Source organism: Hippopotamus amphibius, chromosome 5, assembly GCF_030028045.1.
Source record: "Hippopotamus amphibius kiboko isolate mHipAmp2 chromosome 5, mHipAmp2.hap2, whole genome shotgun sequence".
Taxonomy (NCBI): domain Eukaryota; kingdom Metazoa; phylum Chordata; class Mammalia; order Artiodactyla; family Hippopotamidae; genus Hippopotamus; species Hippopotamus amphibius.
In genome coordinates, this window is record NC_080190.1 from 100395637 (window position 1) to 100419766 (window position 24130).

The following is a 24130-nucleotide window of genomic DNA, read 5'->3' on the forward strand; positions in this document are numbered from 1 at the left end:
GCAGAAAAACTTTTGACAAAGTTCAACATCCATTTATGATAAAAGCTCTCCAGAAAATGGGCATAGAAGGAAATTACCTCAACATAATAAAAGCCATATATGAAAAACCAAAAGCCAACATTGTTCTCAATGGGAAAAAACTGGAAGAATTCCCTCTAAGGACAGGAACAAGACAAGGATGTCCACTCTCACCACTATTATTCAACATAGTTTTGGAAGTTTTAGCCACAGCAATCAGAGAAGAAAATGAAATCAAAGGAATCCAAATTGGAAAAGAAGAAGTAAAATTGTCACTCTTTGCAGATGACATGATATTATATATAGAAAACCCTAAAGACTCTACCAGAAAACTGCTAGCACTGATTGATGAGTTTGGTAAAGTAGCAGGATACAAAATTAATGCACAGAAATCTCTTGCATTCCTCTACACGAACAATGGAAGAGCAGAAAGAGAAATGAAGGAAACTCTCCCATTCACCATTGCAACAAAAAGAATAAAATACCTAGGAATAAACCTGCCTAAGGAGGCAAAAGATCTGTATGCAGAAAATTTTTAGACACTGCTAAAAGAAATCAAAGACGACACAAACAGATGGAGGGACATACCACGTTCCTGGATTGGAAGAATCAACATTGTGAAAATGACTGTACTACCCAGAGCAATTTACAGATTCAATGCAATCCCGATCAAATTACCAATGGCATTTTTCACAGAAGTAGAGCAAGAAATATTACGATTTGTATGGAAATGCAAAAGACCCTGAATAGCCAAAGCAATCTTGAGAAGGAAAAATGGAGTTGGTGGAATCAGGCTTCCTGACTTCAAACTATACTACAAGGCCATAGTGATCAAGACAGTATGGTACTGGCCCAAAAATAGAAAGGAAGATCAATGGAATAGAATAGAGAACTCAGAAGTAAGCCCAAACACATATGGGCACCTTCTCTTTGACAAAGGAGGCACGAGTATACAATGGAAAAAAGACAGCCTCTTCAATAAGTGGTGCTGGGAAAATTGGACAGCAACATGTCAAAGAAAGAAATTAGAACACTTCCTAACACCATACATAAAAATAAACTCAATATGCATTAAAGACCTACATGTAAGGCCAAACACTATCAAACTCCTAGAGGAAAACCTAGGCAGAACACTCTATGACATCCATCAAAGCAAGATCCTTTTGGACCCATCTCCTAGAATCATGGAAATAAAATCAAGAATAAACAAATGGGACCTCATGAAACTTAAAAGCTTTTGCACAGCGAAAGAAACCATAAACAAGACTAAAAGGCAACCCTCAGAATAGGAAAAAATAATTTCCTATGAAACAACAGATAAAGGATTAACCTCCAAAATATACAAGTAGCTCATGAAGCTTAATACCAAAAAAGCAAATAACCCAATCCACAAATGGGCAGAAGACCTAAATAGACATTTCTCCAAAGAAGACATACAGATGGCCAACAAACACATGAAAAGATGCTCAACATCACTCATCATCAGAGAAATGCAAGTCAAAGCCACAATGAGGTATCACCTCACACTGATCAGAATAGCCATCATCACAAAATCTGGAAACCACAAATGTTGGAGAGGGTGTGAAGAAAAGGGAACTCTCCTGCACTGTTGGTGGGACTGTAAGTTGGTACAGCCACTATGGAAAACAATTTGGAGGTTCCTTAAAAAACTACAAATAGAACTACCATATGATCCAGTAATCCCACTCCTGGGCATATACCCAAAGAAAACCATAATCCCAAAAGAACCTTGTACCATAATGTTTATTGTAGCACTCTTTACAATAGCCAGGACATGGACGCAATCTAAATGCCCATCAACAAATGAATGGATACAGAAGATGTGGCATATATACACAATGGAATATTACTCAGCTATAAAAAGGGATGAGATGGAGCTATATGTAATGAGGTGGATAGAACTACAATCTGTCATACATAGTGAAGTAAATCAGAAAGAGAAGGACAAATATTGTACGCTAACTCACATATACGGAATCTAAAAATGGTACTGATGAACTCAGTGACAAGAGCAAGGATGCAGATACAGAGAATGGACTGGAGAACTCGAGGTATGGGAGGGGGCGGGGGGTGAAGGGGAAACTGAGACGAAGCGAGAGAGTAGCCCAGACATATATATACTACCAACTGTAAAATAGATAGTCAGTGGGAAGTTGTTGTATAACGAAGGGAGTCCAACTCGAGGATGGAAGAAGCCTTAGAGGACTGGGGCAGGGAGGGTGGGGGGGACTCGAGGCGGGGGAGTCAAGGAAGGGAGGGAATATGGGGATATGTGTATAAAAACAGATGATTGAACTTGATGTACCCCCCAAAAACTAAAATAAAAACAAAACAAAACAAAACAAATAAAGCAAACATGTAGAGATTAAACAACATGCTGCTTAGTAACCATTCATCAAAGAAATCAAAGGAGAAATTAAAAACTCTCTAGAGATAAATAAGAACAGAAATATAGCATACCAAAATCCACAGAATACAGCAAAAGACGGAAGTCCATAGCAATACAGGCTTACCTAAAGAAATAAGAAAAAAAATTTTTTTAAATCTAACTTTGTAAAGGAAATAGACAAAAAGAACAAGAAGGACAACAATTAGTTGAAGTAAGGAAATAAATCTCAGAGTGAGAATAAATAAAAGAGAGGCCAAAAACATAGATAAGATGAGCCTAATTAACAGCAGGTTCTTTGCAAGGATAAGCAAAATCAAGAAACCATTAGCTAAATGCACTCTGAAAAAAGAGGGCTCAAATAAATAAAATCAGAAATGAAAAAGAAGTTACAAGTGACACCATAGAAAAACAAAGGATCATGAGACTACTACAAATGACTATATGCCAACAAATGAAACAGCTAGAAGACGTGAATAAATTTCTAGAAACATACACTCTTCCAAGACTGAATCATGAAAAATAGAAAACCTGAATTGACTGATTACTAATAAGATTAAAACAGTAATCAAAAAAAATAAAAATAAATAAACAAAAACCCAACCAGACAGCTTTACTGGCAAATTCTACAAAACATTCAAAGAAGGTTTAATATCTATCCTTTTCAAACTCTTCCAAAAATTGATGGGGTGGAAAACCTTCCAAACACATTTTACAAATTGAACATTATCCTGAAGCCAAAACTAGATAAGGACATTACAAAAATAGAAAATTAAAGGCCAGTATCATTGATGAACATAAATGCAAACATCCTTAACAAAATATTTGTAAACCAAATCCAAAAATACATTAAAAAAATCATACACCATGATCAAATGGGATTTATCCCACCGATTCAAGGATGGTTCAATACCCTCAAATCAATCGATGTGATACATCACATTAACAAAATGAAAGATAAAAATCATATGATCATCTGTATAGATGCATAAAAAGGATTTGACAAAATTCAAAATCCACTTATGATAAAAACTGTCCACAAAGTTGGTATAGAAGAAACATATCTCAAAATAAAGGCCACATATGACAAACCCACAGCCAGTATCATATCAAAGGCAAAAAGGTGAAAGCTTTTCTCTAAGATTAAGAACAAGACAAGGATGCTCGCTCTTGCTACTTTTATTCAACATAGTATTGGAATTCTTAGACACAGCAATTAGCAAGAAAAAGAAAGGGAAGACATCCAAATTGGAAATAAAGAAATAAAACCATGATTACCTCCAGGTGACACAATACTATATAGAGAAAATCCTAAAAATTCTAGCAAAGAACTGGTAGAACTAATAAATGAATTTGGTAATGTCACAGGGTACTAAATCAATATATAGAAATCTTTGGCATTTTATACAGTGATATCAAAAAGAGAAATTGAGAAAATGGTGCCATATACGTTTGCATAAAAAAGAATAAAATACCTAGGAAAAAATGTAAGCAAGGACATGAAAGACATGTCCACTGAAAACTATGACACTGATGAAAAAAGTGGAATAATACACCAAAACAGATGGAAGGATGTTCCATGCTCAAAAACTGGAAGAACCTCTATTGTCAAAATGTTCACACTACCTGAAGCATCCACACACCCAATGAAATCCCTATCAAAATGTCAGTAGCATATTTCACAGAATTATAACAAATGATGCTAAAATTTGTATGGAATCACAAAAAATCTAAAGGAGCCAAAACAACCTTGAGAAAAAGGAACAAAGCTGGAGGTATCATACTCCTGAATTTCAAACTATACTACAAAGCTATAGTAATAAAAACAGTATGGTAATGGCACAAAAACAAGACACATAGATCAATGGAACATAATTGAAACCATACACATATATGAACAACTTACAACAAAGGAGCAAAGAACATACAATGGAGAAAGGACACCCTCTTCAATAAATGATGTTGCAAAAACTAGATAGTGACATGCAAAAGAATAAAACTAGACCACTATCTTACAACACACACAAAAATTAACTTAAAATGCACTAAAGACTTTAATGTAAGACCAAAAACCATAAAATTCCTAAAGGAAAACATAAGCAGTAACCTCATTGATATCGTTCTTAGCAATATATTTGTGCATCTGACTCCAAAGGCAAGGGAAACAGAAGCAAATAAACAAAAGGGACTACATCAAACTAAAAGGCCTCTGCACAATGAAATAAACAAGCACCAAAATTGTAAGGCAGCCTACTGAATGGGAGAAGGTATTTGCAAATGATATGTGCAAAACAGAGTTAATATCCAAAATATATAGAGAACTGATACAACTCAACTGCAAAAAATAAACAACTTGATTTAAAAATGGGCAGAGGATCTGAACAGACATTTTTCCAAAGAAGACATACAGATTGCCATCAGAAACATTAAAATATGTTCAACATCATTAATTATCAAGGAAATGCAAATCAAAACCACAATGAGATATCAGTTCACACCTGTTAGAATGGCTATTATTGAATAGATAAGGAATGGCAGGGATTTCCCTGGTGGTACAGTGGTTAAGAATCTGCCTGCCAATGCAGGGGACACGTGTTAGATCCCTAGTCTGGGAAGATCCCACATGCTGCAGAGCAACTAAGTCTCTGCACCACAACTGCTGAGCCTGTGCTCTAGAGCCTATGAGCCACAACTAGTGAGCCCATGTGCCACAGCTACTGAAGCCCATATGTCTAGAGCCTGTGCTCAGCAGCAAGAGAAGTCACCGCAATAAGAAGACTCCATACCGCATCGAAGAGTAGCCCCTGCTTGCCACAACTAGAGAAAGCCCATGTGCAGCAACAAAGGCCCAATGCAGCCAATACAAATAAACAAATAAATAATTTTTAATCTTATTTAAAAGAAAGGAATAACAAATGTTGAAGAGGATATGCAGAACAGCGAGCACTTGTACACTGTTGATGGGAATGAAAATTGGTGCAGCCACTACAGAAAACAGTACAGAGATTCCTCAAAGAGTTATGAAGAACTCCCATAAGACCCAGCTATTCCACTTCTGGGTATTTATCCAAAGAACATAAAATATTAATTTGAAAAGATATATGCACTCCCATGTTCACTGTAGCATTCACTGTACAATAGCCAAGATATGCAACCAACCTAAGTGTTCATAAATGGATGAATGGATAAAGAAGTTGCAATATATACAAACAATGGAATTCTACTCAGCCATAAAAAAGAATGAAATCCTGCCACTTGTGACAATATGGATGGACCTTAAGGGCATTATAGTAAATGAAATGTCAGAGAAAGATGAACACTGTATGATTTAATTCCTATGAGGAATCTTAAAAAAAAAAAGCAAATAAAATAACATAAACACAAACTCATAGGTACAGAAAACAGATTAGTGGTTACCATAGAAGAGGGGTTTAGGGAATGGGTGAAATGGGTGAAGGAGATCAACTGTATGGTGATGGATGGTAGCTAGACTTGTGTGGTGATCACTATGTAGTGTATACAAATGTTGAACTATAATGCTATATATCTGAAACATATAATAAAAAATTTTAAATCTGAAGCTGTTTTATATTTATTTAAGGTAGTTAAACCTCCTATTTATATTCTTAACTCTATAAAATGACTACAAACCTTTAGGACAGTTGTAGCTGTCAGAAGTAATGTAAATGCTGACCCACTGTTTAAAATATATTATACATGTTAAAATGATAGCTATTAATATGAATTGATATACAAAATATATAGCATATATAACTATATTTTCTTTTAAACAAATTTTAAACAACAAATGTTTATTAAAAATTTGGGGATATAAACCCCATTTTCAATGGAAAAAGAATAAGAATTTGAGTCTACATTAAGTCTCCTATACCACTACATATGAATGAAATTCTCATCATATTAAGTGTTATTAAGACTAGAATACTCTAGCCATGAGAAAGAGATTTCATTATTTAAAAGGACTGAGACAATGACTCTGAAGGAACCATTTCATTATTGGAACAGAACTATAAAGAGAAAATTTCTGGCACCCATTTTCCTATAGTGTAGAATAACATACCTAAGAAAGAAAAATCTTCAAGTTACTTATACCACAGCAGTCTTGATTCTCTGAAAAATCCTCTTGTTGTACATACCTTGCATAACAACTTTTTGGTGATTATTTCTGGTAATCAAGATCTCCAAAGACTACAAAACATGTTAAGAAAAGATCAATAAAACAAGAAAAGGTCAAGTGTACCTGAGCTGTGAGCAATGGGCAGAGAGAAAAGATGGGTGTGTGGAAGGCAGTTGATGATAAAAGCATTGCTCAAAGGCATATGAGCCTTGACCCAGGAAAAAGGAGAGGACCCCAGCCTGAGAATCCTGCTTTGGAGAAAGACCCTTGGAAAAGAATGAGGTAGTCTCAGCTTGCTGGTTTCAGCCTGGCTTTAGGTAGAGACAGATACAAATTCTTTCTGGGGAAAATTAGCCACAATTTAGGTCAAATGTTGTTACATGGTAAGAAACAACAAACATTTCACAGAAAGATTACCTGCAAAGAAAGCTACCATGAGTGCAAGTCAGCAGAAACAGCAAACAATAGATTTACACTCTTAAAGCCTATAAATCCCAGTGTGTTAGATATAGAATATAAAATATATGGGTATAAAATATTTATAAAAATAAAAGATTAAATCACAATCAACAACAAGACTATCAGGAAAGACCAGGCACATTTGTGGAACACCTCCAAATGAACATTATAATTATTAAAATTAAAAACTCAATGAGGCCCACCCCTAAAGCCAAGGTCTCCTCTACCCATTCAGGCTACAGGGCCCTGAGGGCTACCCCTGCCAAAGCCTCCTTGGGAATCAGCCCTGGGCATCCCAGCCTGAGATGGGAATCCGCCAATGCAGGTGGGGGCTGAATGCTAAAGCATGGGGTAAGGAGAGTGGACCTGGGGAGAGTACCACTCTTGGCTGCATTAGATAGCCTGAAGGGACAGGATTGAGGAACTCCGTGGCTGAAAATGCTCCTACAGGAGGTGTGATCTGCTTTGGAATTGAGACTCCATTGTTGAGTGGTATGCAAGGGATTGGGCCGCCATTGCAGACTCTCCCCACATGCCACGTCCTGCCTCCAAGAGAACTGTGAGAGACTCCCATCAGAGTGAACATGCCTCAGTCTGTTGCAACTTCCTCTGGTCTCTGCTGCCACAGGCACTAGAGGGGGATCCCATCAGAGTGAGTGCACGCATCCCAGTTGTGACAACCTTATCCCTCCCTGAACTGAGAGAGCAAATGTGTCCCAGTCAGCCACTGCTTTTGCCCCCTCTCACTTGGGTAGGGAACAGATGTCTGAGGGTGGCCCACACACAGAGGTGGGGCCAAAGCCAAATCTGAGCCCCAGAGTCTGTGTGAATGAGGAACAGGAACAGAAATCTCTCCAGGAAGCTGCACAAGCCATGAGTTAAATACCTTCTATCACCTTGGTAAACCCTGCATCTGTGGAATATCTGAATGGACACGTGTTCCCACAATGGAGACAAATCTAGCTTTAGCAGCTGTGGACTTTGGGGACAAGTACACATGGGAGTTGGGCCAGATCAGAGTCTGAGCTACCCCCACAGTGCCCACAATGGGTCCAGAGGTATTGGAGGGCCTCCTGGGGAGGTAGGGTTTGACTGTGGCTCACTGTGTGGGCACAGACACTGACAGCTGAGGTCCGAGGAAAATGTATATTTCATTTTGTGTTGTTGTTGCTTGTTTTTTTGTTGTTGTTGTTATTATTTTTCCTTTTTTTGTTTTTAATTTTTTACTATAGATTCTATTTTTCTATATTTATCTTACTTTTTAGCTATTTTGTGGGGGTTTTTTGATTTTTGTTTTGCTTTGATTTTATTTTTTATTTTTTTTTACTTTTTTGATTGTTTTTGAGTGTTTGTTTTATATTTTCTTTGCTTTTTTATACTTTGTTTTCTGTTCTTGCTATGTTTTTTGTTTTTGTTAGTTTTGCTTTAAATATTTGTTCTTGTTTTGGGTTTTTTTGTTTTTTGGTTGTTTTCTTATATTTTGTTTTCTTTATTTTTGTTTTGTTTTTGTCTGTTTTTGTTTGGTTTTGTTTTTATTTCTCTTGCAGTTTTTTTGTTCTATTTTCTTTCTTTTCTTATAGATTGCTTTTGTTTTTGCTATTTGCCTTGGGTTTTGTTTGTCTGTTTTCTTTTCCTGTATTTCTTTTTTTGATTGTGCCTCTCAGCTTGTGGGGCCTTGGTTCCCTGGCCAGTGGTCAGGCTTCAGCCCCTGGGATGGGAGCACCAAATCCAGGATGCTGCACCACCAGAGAATTCCTGGCCCCATGATATATTAATTGCCATGAGCTCTCCTAGAGGTCTCCATCCCAACACCAAGACTTGTCTTCACCCAACTGCCTGCAGGCTCCAGTACTGGATGCTTCAGACCAAACAATAAGACATGAACACAGCCCCACCAATTAGCAAACAGGCTAATTAAAGTTGTACTAAGCTCACAGAGACCCCAAAACACACCCCCTGACACAGCCCTGCCCATCAGAGGGACAAGACTCAGCTGTACCCATCAGTGTATAGGCACCAGTCCCTCCTACCAGGAAGCCTACACAAGCCCCTGGTCCAACCTCACCCACAAGGGGGCAGACACCAGAAGCAAGAGAAATTACAAAACTGCAGCCAGAAGAAAGGAGACCACAAACACAGTAAATTAGACAAAATGAAATGACAGAAACATATGTTTCAGATGAAGAAGCAAGGTAAAAAACAAACAAGACAAAAAAAATGAAGACAAACTAGGCAATCCACCTGAAAAGGAATTCAGAGTAATGATAGTAAAAATGATACAAGATCTTGGAAATAGAATGGAGGCACAGATTGAGAAGATACAAGAAATGTTTAACAAGGACCTAGAAGAACAAAAGAACAAACAAACAGTGATGAACAACACAATAATGGAAATGAAAAATACACTAGAAGGAATCAATAGCAGAATAACTGATGCAGAAGAACAGATAAGTAAATTGGAAGATAGAATGATGAAAATAACGGCCACAGAACAGAATAAAGAAAAAAGAATATAAAGAAATGAGGACAGTCTCACAGACCTCTGGGATGACTTTAAATGCACTAACATTCAAATTATAGAGGTCCCAGAAGAAGAAGAGAAAGAGAAAGGGTCTCAGAAAATATTTGAAGAGCTTATAGTTGAAAACCTCCATAACATGGGAGAGGAAAGAGTCACCCATTTCCAGGAAGCCCAGAGAGTTCCATACAGGAAAACCCAAAAAAGGAATACACTGAGACACATATTAATCAAACAAAACAAAAATTAAATACAAACTAAAAATATTAAAAGCAGCAAGTGAAAAGCAATAAATAACATACAAGGGAATCCTCATAAAGTTATCAGCTGATTTTTCAGCAGAAACTCTGCAGACAAGAAGGGAGTGGCATGATATATATAAAGTGATGAAAGGGAAAAATCTACAACTAAGATTATTCTACCCAGCAAGGATCTCATTCAGATTCAATGGAGAAATCAAAAGCTTTACAGACAAGTGAAAGCTAAGAGAATTCAGCACCACAAATCAGCTTTACAACAAGTGCTAAAGAAACTTCTCTAGGTGGGGAACACAAGAGAAGAAAAAGATCTACAAAACAAACCCAAAACAATTAAGAAAATGGCAATAGCAACATACATATCAATAATTACTTTAAATGTAAATGGATTAAATGCACAAAGCAAAAGACATAAACAGGCTGAATGGATTCAAAAATAAGACCCGTATGTATGCTGTCTATAAGGGACCTGCTTCAAACCAAGGGAAATATACAGACTGAAAGTGAGGGGATGGAAAAAGATCTTCCATGTAAATGGAAATCAAAAGAAAGCTGGAGTAGCAATATTCAAATCAAACAAAAGAGACTTTAAAATAAAGACTGTTACAAGAGAAAAGAAGGACACTACATGATGATCAAGGGATCAAGCTAAGGAAAAGATATAACAAATGTAAATATTTATTCACCCAAAGTAGGAGCACCTCAATACATAAAGGAAATGCTAACAGCCATAAAAGGGGAAATTGACAGTAACACAATAATAGTGGGAGACTTTAACACACCATTTACACCAATGGACAGATCATCCAGACAGATAAATAATAAGGAAACGCAAGCCTTAAATGACATTACACCAGGTAGACTTATGTGATATTTATAGGGCATTCCATCTAAAAGTAGCAGAATACACTTTCTTCTCAAGTGCACACAGAACATTCTCCAGGATAGATCACATCTTGGGTCACAAATCAAGCCTTGGTAAATTTAAGAAAATTGAAGTCATACTGAGCATCTTTTCTGACCACAACCCTATGAGATTTGAAATCAATTACAGGAAAAAAAAACTATAAAAATAATAGCAAAAACATGTGGAGGCTAGACAATATGCTACTAAATAACCAATGGATCACTGAAGAAATCAAAGCAGATATTAAAAAATAGCTAGAAACAATTGACAATGAAAACACAATGACCAAAAACCTATGGATGTGCAAAAGCAGTTCCTAGCAGGAAGTTTATAGCAATACTATCCTACCTCAAGAAACAAGAAAAATCCAAATAAACAACCTAACCTTACAACTAAAGCAACTAGAAAAAGAACAAACAAAACCCAGTGTAAGTAGAAGGAAAGAAATCATAGAGATCAGAGCAGAAATAAATGAAATAGAAATGAAGAAAACAATAGCAAAGATCAATGAAACTAAAAGTTGGTTCTTGGAGAAGGTAAAATTGATTAACCTTTAGCAAGACTCATGAAGAAAAAAGGGGAGAGGACTCAAATCAATAAAATTAGAAATGAAAAAGGATATGTTACAACTGACATCACAGAATGACAAAGGATCATAAGAGATTACAAGAAACTATATGCCAATAAAATGGAACACCTGGAAGAAATGGACATATTCTTAGGTAAAACCTTCCAAGACTGAACAAGGAAGAAATAAAAAATATGAACAGGCCAATCACAAATGCTGAAATTGAAACTGTGATTAAAAAACTTCCAATAAACAAAACTCCAGGATGGCTTCAAAGGTGAATTTTATCAAACATTTACAGAGGAGCTAACAGCTATGATTCTCAAACTCTTGCAAAAAATTGCAGTGGGGGGAACACTCCCAACCTCATTCTATAAGGCCACCATCACCCTGATACCAAAACCAGAAAAACATATCACAACAAAAGAAAATTACAGACAAATATCACTAAAGAACACAGACACAAAAATTCTCAACAAAATGCTAGCAAAGAGAATCCAACAACACATTAAAAGGATCATACACCATAATCAAGTGGGATTTGACCCAAGAATGCAAGGATTCTTCAATATACTTGATACACCATATTAACAAATTGAAGAATAAAAACCATATGATCATCTCAATAGATGCAGAAAAATCTTTTGACAATATTCAGTACCCATTTATGATACTCTTCAGAAAATGTGCATAGAGGGAACCAACCTCAACATGATAGAGATTATATATGACAAACCCACAGCAAACATCATTTTCAATGGTGAAAAACTGAAAGCAATTCCTCTAAGACCAGGAATAAGACAAGGATATCCACTCTTGCCACTATTATTCAACATAGTTTTGGAAGTGCTAGCCATGGTAATCAGAGAAGAAAAAGAAATAAAAGGAATACAAATTGGAAAAGAAGTAAAACTGTCACTGTTTGCAGATGACATGATACTATGCATAGAAAATCCTAAATATGCCACCAGAAAACTACTAGAGATAATCAATTAATTTGGTAAATTGCAGGATACAAAATTAATACACAGAAATCTCTTGCATTCCTATACACTAACAATGAAAGATCAGAAAGAAAAATTAAAGAAACAACCCCATTTACCACTGCAACAAAAATTATAAAATATCTAAGAATAAACCTATGTAAGGAGGCAAAAGACCTGTGTGCAGAAAACTATAAGATACTAATGAAAGAAATCAAAGATGCCACAAACAGATGGAGAGATATACCATGTTCTTGAAATGGAAGAATCAATATTGTGAAAATGGATATACTACTCAAATCAATCTACAAATTAAATGCAATCCTGATCAGACTACCAATGGCATTTTTCACAGAATTAAAACCAAAAAATTTACAATTTGTATGGAAACACAAAAGACTCCAAATAGCCAAAGCAATCTTGAGAAATAAAAATGGAGCAGGAGGAATCAGGCTCCCTGACTTCAGACTATATTACAAAGCTACAGTAATCAAGACAGTATGATACTGGCACAAAAACAAAAATACAGACTATTGAAACAGGATAGAAAGCCCAGAGATAAACCCACACACCTGTGGTCACCTAATCTTTGACAAAGGAGGCAAGAATATACAATGGAGAAAAGACAATCTCTTCAATAAGTGGTGCTGGGGAAACTGGACAGCTATCAGTAAAAGAATTAAATTAGAACACTCCCTAATACCATACACAAAAATAAACTCAAAATGGATTTAGGACCTAGATGTAAGGCCATCTAGGTATAAAACTCTTAAAAGAAAACATAGGCAAAACACTCTTTGACATAAATCACAGAAAGATCTTTTTTGACCCACCTCCTAGAGTAATGAAAAGAAAACAAAAATAAACAAATGGAACCTAATTAAACTTAAAAGCTTTTGCACAGCAATGAAAACCACAAACAAGATGCAAAGACAACCCTCAGAATGGGAGAAAATATTTGCAAATGAAGCAACTGACAAGGGATTAATCTCCAAAATATACAAACAGCTCAATATCAAAAACTACCCAATTAAAAAATGGATGGGAGAATTAAATAGACATTTCTACAAAGAAGACATACAGATGGCCAACAAACACATGAAAAGATGCTCAACATCACTAATTATTAGAGAAATGCAAATTAAAACTACAACAAGGTATCACCTCATACCAGCCAGAAAGGCTATCATCAAAAAATCTACAAACAATGAATGCTAGAGAGGGTGGAGAAAAGGGAACCCTCCTACACTGTTGTTAGGAATGTAGATTGATACAGCCACTATGGAGAATAGTATGGAGGTTGCTAAAAAACTAAAAATAGAACTACCATATGATCCAGCAATACCACTCCTGGGCATGTACCCTGAGAAAACCATAATCCAAAAAGAAACATGTACCTCAATGTTCATTGCAGCACTATTTACTGTAGGTGGGACATGGAAGCAACCTAAATGTCCATCAACAGAGGAATGGATAAAGAAGATGTGGTACATATACACAATGGAATATTGCTCAGCCATAAAAAGGAAGGAACAAAATTATGCCATTTGCAAAGATGTGGATGGACCTAGAGTCTGTCATACAGAGTCGTTAGTCAGAAAGAGAAAAAAAAATATCATATATCACTTGTATGTGGAATCTAGAAAAATGGTACAGATGAACTTATTTGCAAAGCAGAAATAGACACAGATCTAGAGAAGAAAGATACAGATACAAAGGAGGGGAGAGAGGGTGGGATGGATTTGGAGATTGGGGTTGACATATATACACTACTATGTATAAAATAGATAACTAATGAGAACCTATTGTATAGCATAGGAAATTCTACTCAGTGTTCTGTGGTGACCTAAATTGGAAGGAAATCCAAAAAAGAGGGGATATATGTATATACATAGAGCTGATTCACTTTGCTGTACATTATAAACTAACACAATATTGTAAAGCAACTATACTCCAATAAAAATCAATAAAAAAACTCAACGAATGAGTTAGAGATTAGAGACAGTTGTGTAAGGAATTAATACACTTGAAAATAAGTCTTTAGATAGTCCCAAATGCTTCACAGGGAAAGGAGGTGGAAAACAGAAAAAAAAAAAAAACTATAAAATATTTATTCTATTATTAATTAAAAACATTTATTGAGCCCCTAGGTTATTCTAGGCGGCAGTAATAGAAAAATTAATAGGATAGAATATCTGTTTTGGTTGACAGACTACTAGCTGACCCCACCCAAATTCACTCTCTACTTCTTCCCAAACACATGGTTGCCCAGCTAAAGACTAGATTTCCCAGCCTTATTTCAACTGGAATTAGCCTAAAAGAAAGTTCTTGCCAGTGGAATTTAAGAAGTGATTCTAGAAATTCTGCCTCCATTGTCGAGGAAGTTGCTTTCCTTGACTTCATATTTTTCCTTTCCATGAAGTAGAGACCAGATGTGGCAGTGGCCTCTTCAACTATATTGAGAAGAAAATGACAAGCTGAAATCAAAACACCAAGATGGGGCCAACACACACCCCTGCATGATTTCATGCTCTAAAATTTCTGCCTACAACCAGAGTGCCACTTTCAGTGAGTTAGGATGAAAAATTTTTACTTAAACCGTAGTATTTTTTTGTATTATTTTTACATCATGCTGGCAGTTACCCTAATCTAATGAATACAGCCTTCAAGGAGCTGCCTATACTAAAATAGAGGGAAAGAGTTTTTAAACAAATGTATAAGAAATTATCAGGAGTGCTCCAATAGAAAACAACATAGAGTCAAGTGGAAATGGAGAAGAAAACATTTTTTGGAGAAGGGGATTTCAGGTTGAACATGAAGATTTGTTCACCAATTTATTGATAGGTAGGGATGAATGGAAGGATGGTATTTCAGACAGAAATATCAGTATGAGCAAAACTACAAGGTCCTCAATAACATGGTGCTGGTGTAGTCAAGAAACCACCAGTCTTGTCATGGCTGAGAGGAAAGGAAGAGTCACTGGGAGACAACGCTGGCAGTGTAAAAAGCATCCCATTATGAAAACTCTTGTAAGTAATGTGATTACAGTTGACTTATCCAATATGTGTCTAAGGTGGAGGGAAGATGGGATTCTAAGAGTTAACAGTTTCTGGCTTGGACAGCTGGGTAGATAATTTTGCCATTCACTAAGAAAAAAGTATGGATAAAAATATAGCTTCAGCTTTATACAGCAATAAGAATACACGTTTTTTGTGTTGAATCAAATTTATGTCCTTCCTTTTGCAAATGAGAAAACTGAGCCCTGAGAGTTTAACTGATATTCCAAGTATCTCAATTGTATTTAATGGCAGAGAAAGAGCTAGAATGCATTCCTTCAGACTTTCAGCCTACCGTCTTTTGGGGACAGATGTATAGGAGAATAAAAAGCTATGAAGTTTGATGAGAGATAACCTGGACCTTGAAGAATAAATAAAATTAAACTTGGTATAGGGGAGATTAATAAGTTTATCAGGATAAAGGAATTCAAAAATAAGTGTTGGGAGTTTAGGGCATATTTACTCAATAGTGATATTCACATCAGCAAGTATAAAAAAGAACATATTGATTGTTCCAGATTCTAGAGGATTTTAAATGTCAGAAAAAGATTTATTTGACAAATATTTAATGCACCAATAATGTGTCAGATACAATTATAATCACTGGGAATACATCAGCAAATAAAACAAGCTTTGCCCTCATGAAGTTTTCAATGTAGAAAGAGGAAACAATAAAAAATAAATTTGTAACTATATGTCAGATATACTGTTAAGAAATGAAAGCAACAATCAGAGAATAATAAGTGCTAAGAGTATCTGTTTCATATAGGCTGGTCATAGAATGCAGAGACTAGAGGGAAGTAAGGGATAAAGGAGAGTAGACATCTGAAGAAAGCACATTCCAGATAGAAAGTACAAGTGTGAAGGCCTTGAGGCAGGAGCATACTTGACATGTGAAGAACAGAGCATGGAGACAACTATGACTAGAGCAAAAAGAGCAAGAGAGTCTTGTGCAGAAGAACTGGTCAGAGATGCAGGGGAATGAGATCAGGTCTGACCCTGTAGGCCACAGTGAAGATCTGAGCTTTTACCTTGAGTGATATGAAAACCATTAGAATACTTTGAACAAATAATGTTCTGATATATATTTTAACAAGATTCCTCTGGCTACTGTGCCAATACAGACTGCAAAGGGGCAAGGGATAGAGTAAGAAAATCAATCAACAGGCAATTGCAGTAATCCAAGCAAGAGCACTGGTGCTCTGGACCAGGATGGCATTAGTGGAAGTGGTAAGAAATTGTTATATTCTGGATATATTTTGAAGGTAGAGCTATCAGGATATCTTTCAGGTTGGATATGAGGTATAAAAGAGAAAGATAGCAAGCTCTGTTGACTCCAAGGTTTGGGGCTTGACCTTGAATTTGCACAGTTGCCATTTATTAAAATGTGGATGCAAGATATTAATAGATGAGAAGAAAAGAAATCAAAAGTTCTGTTCTATATTTGTAAAGTTTGAGGTGCCTGTTTGCTATCTAAGTGGATTTTACTTTATCTTTTATACAGTGAAAAGTTATTGGATAGTCTTGAGCCATGAAATGATAGTAAAATATATTAAACTAAATGTATCAAAGAAATAACATTAGAAAACTATCAGGGCTTCCTAGGTGGCGCAGTGGTTAAGAATCCACCTGCCAATGCAGGGGACATGGGTTCGATTCCTGCTCCAGGAAGATCCCACATGCGATGAAGCAACTAAGCCTGTGCACCACAACTATTGAGCCTGTGCTTTAGAGCCTGTAAGCCACAACTATTGAGCCCATGTGCTGCAACTACTGAAGCCCATGCACCTAGAGCCAGTGCTCTGCAACAAAAGAAGCCACGGCAATGAGGAGGCCACGAACCACAACGAAAAGTAGCCCCCACTCACCGCAACTAAAAGAAAGCCCATGCACAGCAAAAAAGACCCAACACAGCCAATAAAATAAATAAATAAATAAATAAATAAATAAATAAAAGAAAACTATCAAAGCATATGTTGATTCCCGCAATCCCCTCCTCAGGTTTGATTAATTTTTTAGGGTGGCTCAGAGAATTCAGGAAAACAGTTTACTTACTTATGTTTACCAATTCATAACAAAAGGATATGATAAAGGATACAGATAAAGATCTTGAAAAAAGAGATTAATAGGGTAAAGAAAATGGGAATGGGCACAGAGCTTCCGTGTCCTCTCCAGGCATCACAATCCCAGCCTCTCCATGTGTTCACCAACCCAGAAGCTCCTTGAACCCAGTCGTTCTGGGTTTTGAAAGAGGCTTCATTACATAAACATGATTGATTACATCATTGGCCCAGAGGTCAGGAGGTGGGACTGAAAGTTCCAACCTTCTAATCACATGGTTCGTTTTCCTGGCAACTTGGATCCTTAGGTGGGGTCCAAAAGTCACCTCATTAGTATAACAAAAGACATCTTTATCACTCTCATCGCTTAGGAAATTCCAAAAGTTTTAGGAGCACTGTGCCAGAATGGGGATAAAGACCAAACATACACTTATTATAAATCACAATGCCACAGAGGACTACCTGTTTACAATGCCCAACCCCTATCCAGTAAATGTCAGTGCTACCTCTTAGTCATTGTGGAATCTCTAAGTGAATACACTTTTCCGAATGCCCTATAGAGACGGTACTACCTCAATTAAAGAATCCTGCTCTAGACAATTGAATACAGGACTATCAACTTTAGGTAAAATAACATTAATAGGCACACCTTGAATCATAAGCCTCCAACTTGTTCACAATCTATTAAATAAAAGTAAGATTCCATCAGTCTCTGCCCACATTTTCTGCCACCACAAAAAATAACAAATGTGTTCTGGATTGACAGTGCCAATGGGTAGCTACCAATGGAAACTGTTCAAAATAAAAACAGACTTCATTCCAGACAGAGCAATGTTTGCGGGATCATAGCTCAGTTAATTTTTTAATGTGTACATAAACCATCTTTTTAAAGCTCTTCTTATCCCCCCTTTCTATTCCAAACTTTATTTTCCTTAAAAATAAAAATCATCTATTTCTTCATGTTTACATCAAATAATGTCCATATCTGATAAGCCAAGTCCAGATGCCTCCTAAAATCATCATAACTGCCTCTATCAACTTCTAATACTCTACAAATTTGATGTACTTTACCTTAATCAGAAGCATTGAAAGAAAAATACTCAGTTTCTCATGTTTTAATTAATTACTATATTTAAACAATATTATTTTCCTTTTTTATTATAAAAGTATGTAATTTAAAGATACATTTTGGAGAAATTGGGCACTTTTAATCATCTATAAATTAAGGAGTATCCACTAGATGATTTCTAAGTTGATTTCCTCTACTACAATCCTCTAACTCTATAATGTTGTGTCTATGGGAAAATGCTGAATGCTACATAGTCAACTTATAAGTGAACTTTGGGCTAAAACCTATGTATGAGGTATAGTCTCTGCAAGTATAAAAATATAGAGTCAGCATAACTACATCTGTATTTGAGTATAAATGGCTACATATTGGTAATATTAATCACTAATAAAGATTGAGATTTTGCTCTATCCTAGTCAAAAACAATTGTTTGACAAGGACCATTTTGACACAAATGTACAAATGCACATGCATCATAACTGTGTTTGTCTTTTATACTTCCAAGATTATAAATGTCTATAGATTTTTGTATGAAGTTACAAAAAGATAACATTTGACCAAAAGGAAAAAGCAGTTGTAAAGATGTAGCCTCGTTTGTTTTCTATTTGAAACTTAGGAGAACATAAACTTCCTTTCAAACCATATCACTCTGTTTTTCACTAAGTAAATTGAGCTTTAGAACATAAGAGCTGACTGATCAAGTCATAGAGAGCTTTGACAAACCAAAGAAATCTTCAAAGGATATTTATCTCCAAAGCATATAGTCCAGGAAGAAAATTGGAATGTCAAAGCAACAGAAGCTGCTCTTTTGTTTTAAAATGTATGTGTTAAAAAGATTAGCTATCTAGACAGTACTAAAAAAAAACAAAAAACTAAATATGTATTTATCCTCATAATCAACATAAGTAGAAAATTCATAATGCTTTTTAAAACATTAAGAAGATATTTATCTCTACCGAACACCAGAACATAATTCAATTCAAAACATTGAACTCTATGCCAAATGTCAAAGGGTAGAAAGCAGTAAGATAAAACAAACCTCCTGCTCTCATGGAACATACAGTCTGCTAGAGAGAAAAAGTCCCATATCCAAGAATTTAGAAATCCAAAGTGACATCATTTTCTCTGTTATTCCATTTTTCTTTTATGTGATTTAAAAAGAAAACCTAGAATAATATGCCAATCTACTGCCTTTATTCTGAGGAGAAGAAATATCAGAGGGATACCAACTGCCTGAGACTACACACATATGCGCTGTTGTGGTGTGTGTGTGTGTGTGTGTGTGTGTTGTGGTGTGTGTGTGTGTGTGTGTGTATATATATATATATAAAGTAATCCAGTGAGAAGGGCTCACATGCACTCAGATAGGGGACAGGAGCAGTTTTAACAGCTGGAGTTGAGCCCATGGTAGAAGTACATGGGAAATGGTAGAGAGTAGCAGCCTCCCTTCTACCTTCCCACCCTGGGCCAAAGAAATGACCTGGGAGGAAGGACAGCTCAGCAAAGAAGATGGATGTGTGTGTGTGTGTGTGTGTGTGTGTGTGTGTGTGTGTGTGTGCGCGCGCGCGCACTCGCAATAGTATCAAAACCAAGACCCTTCGTAGGTTTCATGTATAAAAATATTTCAATCCTTCAGTCATTTAATTCTTAGCCTTTCTGTTTTTATTATGGGGAAAAGTATATTTCATTGGTCATTTTAAACATATAATACATATAGAATAAGTATGGAGGAACTCATTTTTCTTAAATCTCTTTCCAATTCCTTGAAATCAGTTGAAAGCTTTGTAATCTGAAAGACAAATAATTTCTATACATGCATTTCTGATAAATTGCCTGAAGAAATCTCAGGGAGCAAAAAGGACCTGAATTGCCAAGGCTTCATTAATTTGTTGTAGTTTATTGTCTCATTCTAAATAAATACTCATTTCATATCTAATTTTGCATTTGTAATCTTATATTCTTTTTCTAAAAGAATGGCCCAAAACCTATACACAGTTCCCCTAAAAAATGCCCCCTTCTAGGCCCCTGGTGTGTGCCACTGCCTCAAAAGAGAACATCCAAGAAATTCAGGGGAGTTAGTGTCTAAGAGAAGGTACAATAAATACGAGACTTAATAGAGGGAAGTTGGGCAGGACAACCAGACTGTGCCTGGACCAGATGATTGTCTGATGAGAAAACACTCCCTGGGAGGGATTCGCAAACCAGGAAGAAGGCTGATAAAATTTATGTAGAATGGATTCTTTGGCATACCCAGATCTAGATGATTTAATCTCTCTTATTATGATTCCCCAAGGGTGGTGGGGGGTGGGAATCTAGAAATACATATTTTTTAAAAAATGCCTGGGCTAGAAAACAAAAGGAAAAGGAGAGGAAAGAATGTATGCTACTCCAAAAGCCTTAACTAGTTTCTTACATGTGAACAAAGGGACCAGCACATACAGTCAATAGTTAAAAATTTGAGTGAGCTTTTTTGAATAACAGCAATAAAAAATACTTATATAGCTCTTACCATTTGTCAAGCACTGTTTAGTTTACACATATTAGCTAATTTAATCAACCTAATAACTCTTTGAAATGGATACAACTATTAACTCCTTTTTACTAATGAAAAAAATGAGGTAAAGAGAAATTAAGTAACCAGTCCAAGGCCACACAGCTGGGAAGTGACAGGGCCAGGATTCAAACCAGGTGACCCGACCCCAGAGTGCATGTATTTAATTCTTTACCCTATGCTGACGGGTGTCAAGAGGGAAGAAGGGGCGGAAGGCATAATAAAAAAGTATCCTTGGGTGAAATTAAAAAAAAAAAAAAGCATACCTTCCTCTCTTTGAGAAAGGAGTAGAAAAGTCAATGAAGATGTAGAAATAATTTGAAGTGGTTAAGAGGGTGTGACTTAAGATAAGGAAATTTCCTCTCCTAGTGAAGAAAAGTGGGAGGGTAGATGGCCACCGATGGATAGGAAAGAAACTAACTAGCTTTATAATTTCAAATATCCAACTTGGGAAAAGGAGTTGACAAGAAAATAGATTTTTAAAAATTATATCTTCAAATATCATATATCTTAGGAATCCTGAGCTTTGAACCATGATATTTCTTAGTTTTTTTGGCTCCAATATATTTCAACTAGGCATCTCCTAGGCATTGCTAAAGTACTTATTTCACTCAGGATTTGTGTTTCCAACTATTTAAAGCTTTTTTCCCTTATGACTGTTTTTTGAGTACTAGAAAGGACCCAGCTAGGAATGAGTTATGTTTGCTTCACACTAAGTTGTTTCCGTAAAATATGACATATATATTCTGCCCCTTCAGTCTGGAGAAATAACCTCCAGGTTTTCAAATGTTTTTATCTGTGTGGTAAATCAGGTACCTCTGAGAGTCAACAATGGTTTATTACTATACTTTATCCATGAAACAAACATATTCATATTTATTTGAATGACAGGAAAAGAAAGGCATGATAACTTACCTGTATTGTATTCCTCTCATGTGGCATAATGCATTCAACTGACCATAATCAATGTTCTTAGGTATTTGCAAGCCTGCAAAATTTTTTAAAAAATCAATTGAAATGTGAGTAATTTTCTGTTATCTTATTAACCAAGTTTGTAAATAGAGTTTAATTGCAAAGATTCATCATAGTAAAAGAATTCAGTGATTATGGAAGTGAGGTATTAAAAGTCTCTGATACACAAGCAGAATTAAACAGGCTGATTAAAATGAGGAAAGAATTTAATGTTTTTCATTGATGTCAAATCTAGTCTGGAATACTAGTAATTTTTGTTCATTCCTATGCAGGTCCCCATCTTTGGCTAGCTCCTCTTCAGAGCTCTACAGAGCACCTTCCAGTGTCTGGATTCAGTTTGCAATTCCTTCTGAAGTTCAAGTGTAAGCAAATCACACATGCTCACTTTCAAGCAGAAAGATAGTAATCATAGTCAAGAAGCAAACTACTAGTTATTCTCCTTCAGTGCCAGAAAGAACTGACATCCTTCCAAGGAGTTGAAAATGAAGATAGGATGTTGCCGACAAGCATCGTTACAAAGGTGGGCCCTCACATCACAGGTCCACTCCACACCCCAGGAGAATGCATGCTGTTGGAAATGCTACAAAACGGAAAGCAGTAATAAATACCAAAACGCACATTATTCCTTCTCTTAGTAAACAGATACTGAGAAAATCAGTGGCCCAATGCATTTCTAACCTTTTTAAGATGTATTCAGTGACTACATCCCGATAATGAAGAATTGGAATTTGACATGTCCAAATTTATCCATTTTAATTCAAGGTTACTGAATCATAAAATTTCAGAAACTTTTTGTTTAAGCCTTTTGTTATCTAAAAACGAGTCATCAATAACAGATAACCACTTTCCAAATATGAAACTGAAATCAGTAAAATTTAAACAGAAAACTGTTAAAATTTATGTGGTTACTACCACATAAATCATTATTACCATTTAATAAACTTGAAAATACTAATTACATGTTTTAGGTATTGTCTTACCTACATTACTCAGTTAAGCCTTAAGAAAGAAAAAATTACCTAACTGCATTTTAGCATTATATGGAATAATTATTTTAAGTGAGCGAAGTTACAGCCAGATTATATCAAAATTACTTTTAGTATAGTAATATTTCTGATATTGGGTATTATATAAAATCTCACAGTAGGTTTTATATGCATGGGTTAAGAAAAGACTTCTACTAAGTATTGGTTTAGTCCATTTTCCTAACCCAGTTTAAGAACAGGGTCAGAAATAGCCCCAGGGACTGATGTGGACATAAAAGGGGGATGGTGCTGTAGAGATTTGGGAAAAGGACAAGGCTTGAGAAATTCTGACTTTAAAAAGGGCTTTGAAAAAGTAAATATCTTCATCTTTCAGTGAAGGCAAAAATATAAAAATCACAGGACAGATATTATAAGACTAAGAATGGCCAGCAAAGAAAAGAAAAAATTGAAAACTTACCTTGCCTAAGGAAGGCTGCAGCACCTGAGGGTACAACTTTGCACTGGGCTTGGCACAGCCAAGTAAACTCAAAACCAGAATAGGCTAGATAGTACTCACAAGCCTAAAAGGACACTTCACAATTCACCAAAAATTTTTCTTCACTGATCCTCATTTCCAAGAGGTTTTTGTCACAAGGGTCTTTACATAAAGGCCATTGAGCAATATACTGAATCTTTTCTTTGAAGCAGTTTCATTAAAAAGAAAAAACCAAAAGATTTCACCATGAAATTATAAAGCTGAGCTTCTCTGATGATCAAATTTAATACAGGGAAAAAGCTTAAAGAGTTTGAAGAGTACTAAGCTTACTTTTGTTTTCCAGTCATTTTTTTCTCCTCATGAATATGTCTTACTTGGGCTTTTGGCTGAGGTAGAAGAGGCTTAACCCTATAATGGGGATAAAAATCAAGGATTTTGACCAGAGTAAGTTTGAAAGGGGATTAGCAGCTGATATAAATATGTGGTTATAAAGAATTTTAAACTTGAAATTCATGGTGAAATTTAACAAAAAAAATTATTTTTATTGATATAAGGCCCACTATATATTACTGAAATAGAGGAACTAAAATCCAATGTTTTATCTGAGTGACACATTGATGATCTTTTGTTTACATGTGTTCATGTTCTTTCAGGGGTAGATACATATTTTCATATTTGTACAGTATGGTGAATTATGTATGTTTAT

At 35.8% G+C, this 24130-nt stretch overlaps 1 protein-coding gene across 1 annotated transcript in view; it reads right to left on the minus strand.

Annotated features, from left to right (window-relative positions):
* The window catches only part of CNBD1 (cyclic nucleotide binding domain containing 1), a 417888-nt gene that overhangs the window by 369283 nt on the left and 24475 nt on the right, over window positions 1–24130 (minus strand). Inside the window, 2 exon segments of the mRNA XM_057736982.1 lie at window positions 19480–19485; window positions 21907–21979. Of these exon segments, the coding sequence (XP_057592965.1) occupies window positions 19480–19485; window positions 21907–21979 (79 nt within the window).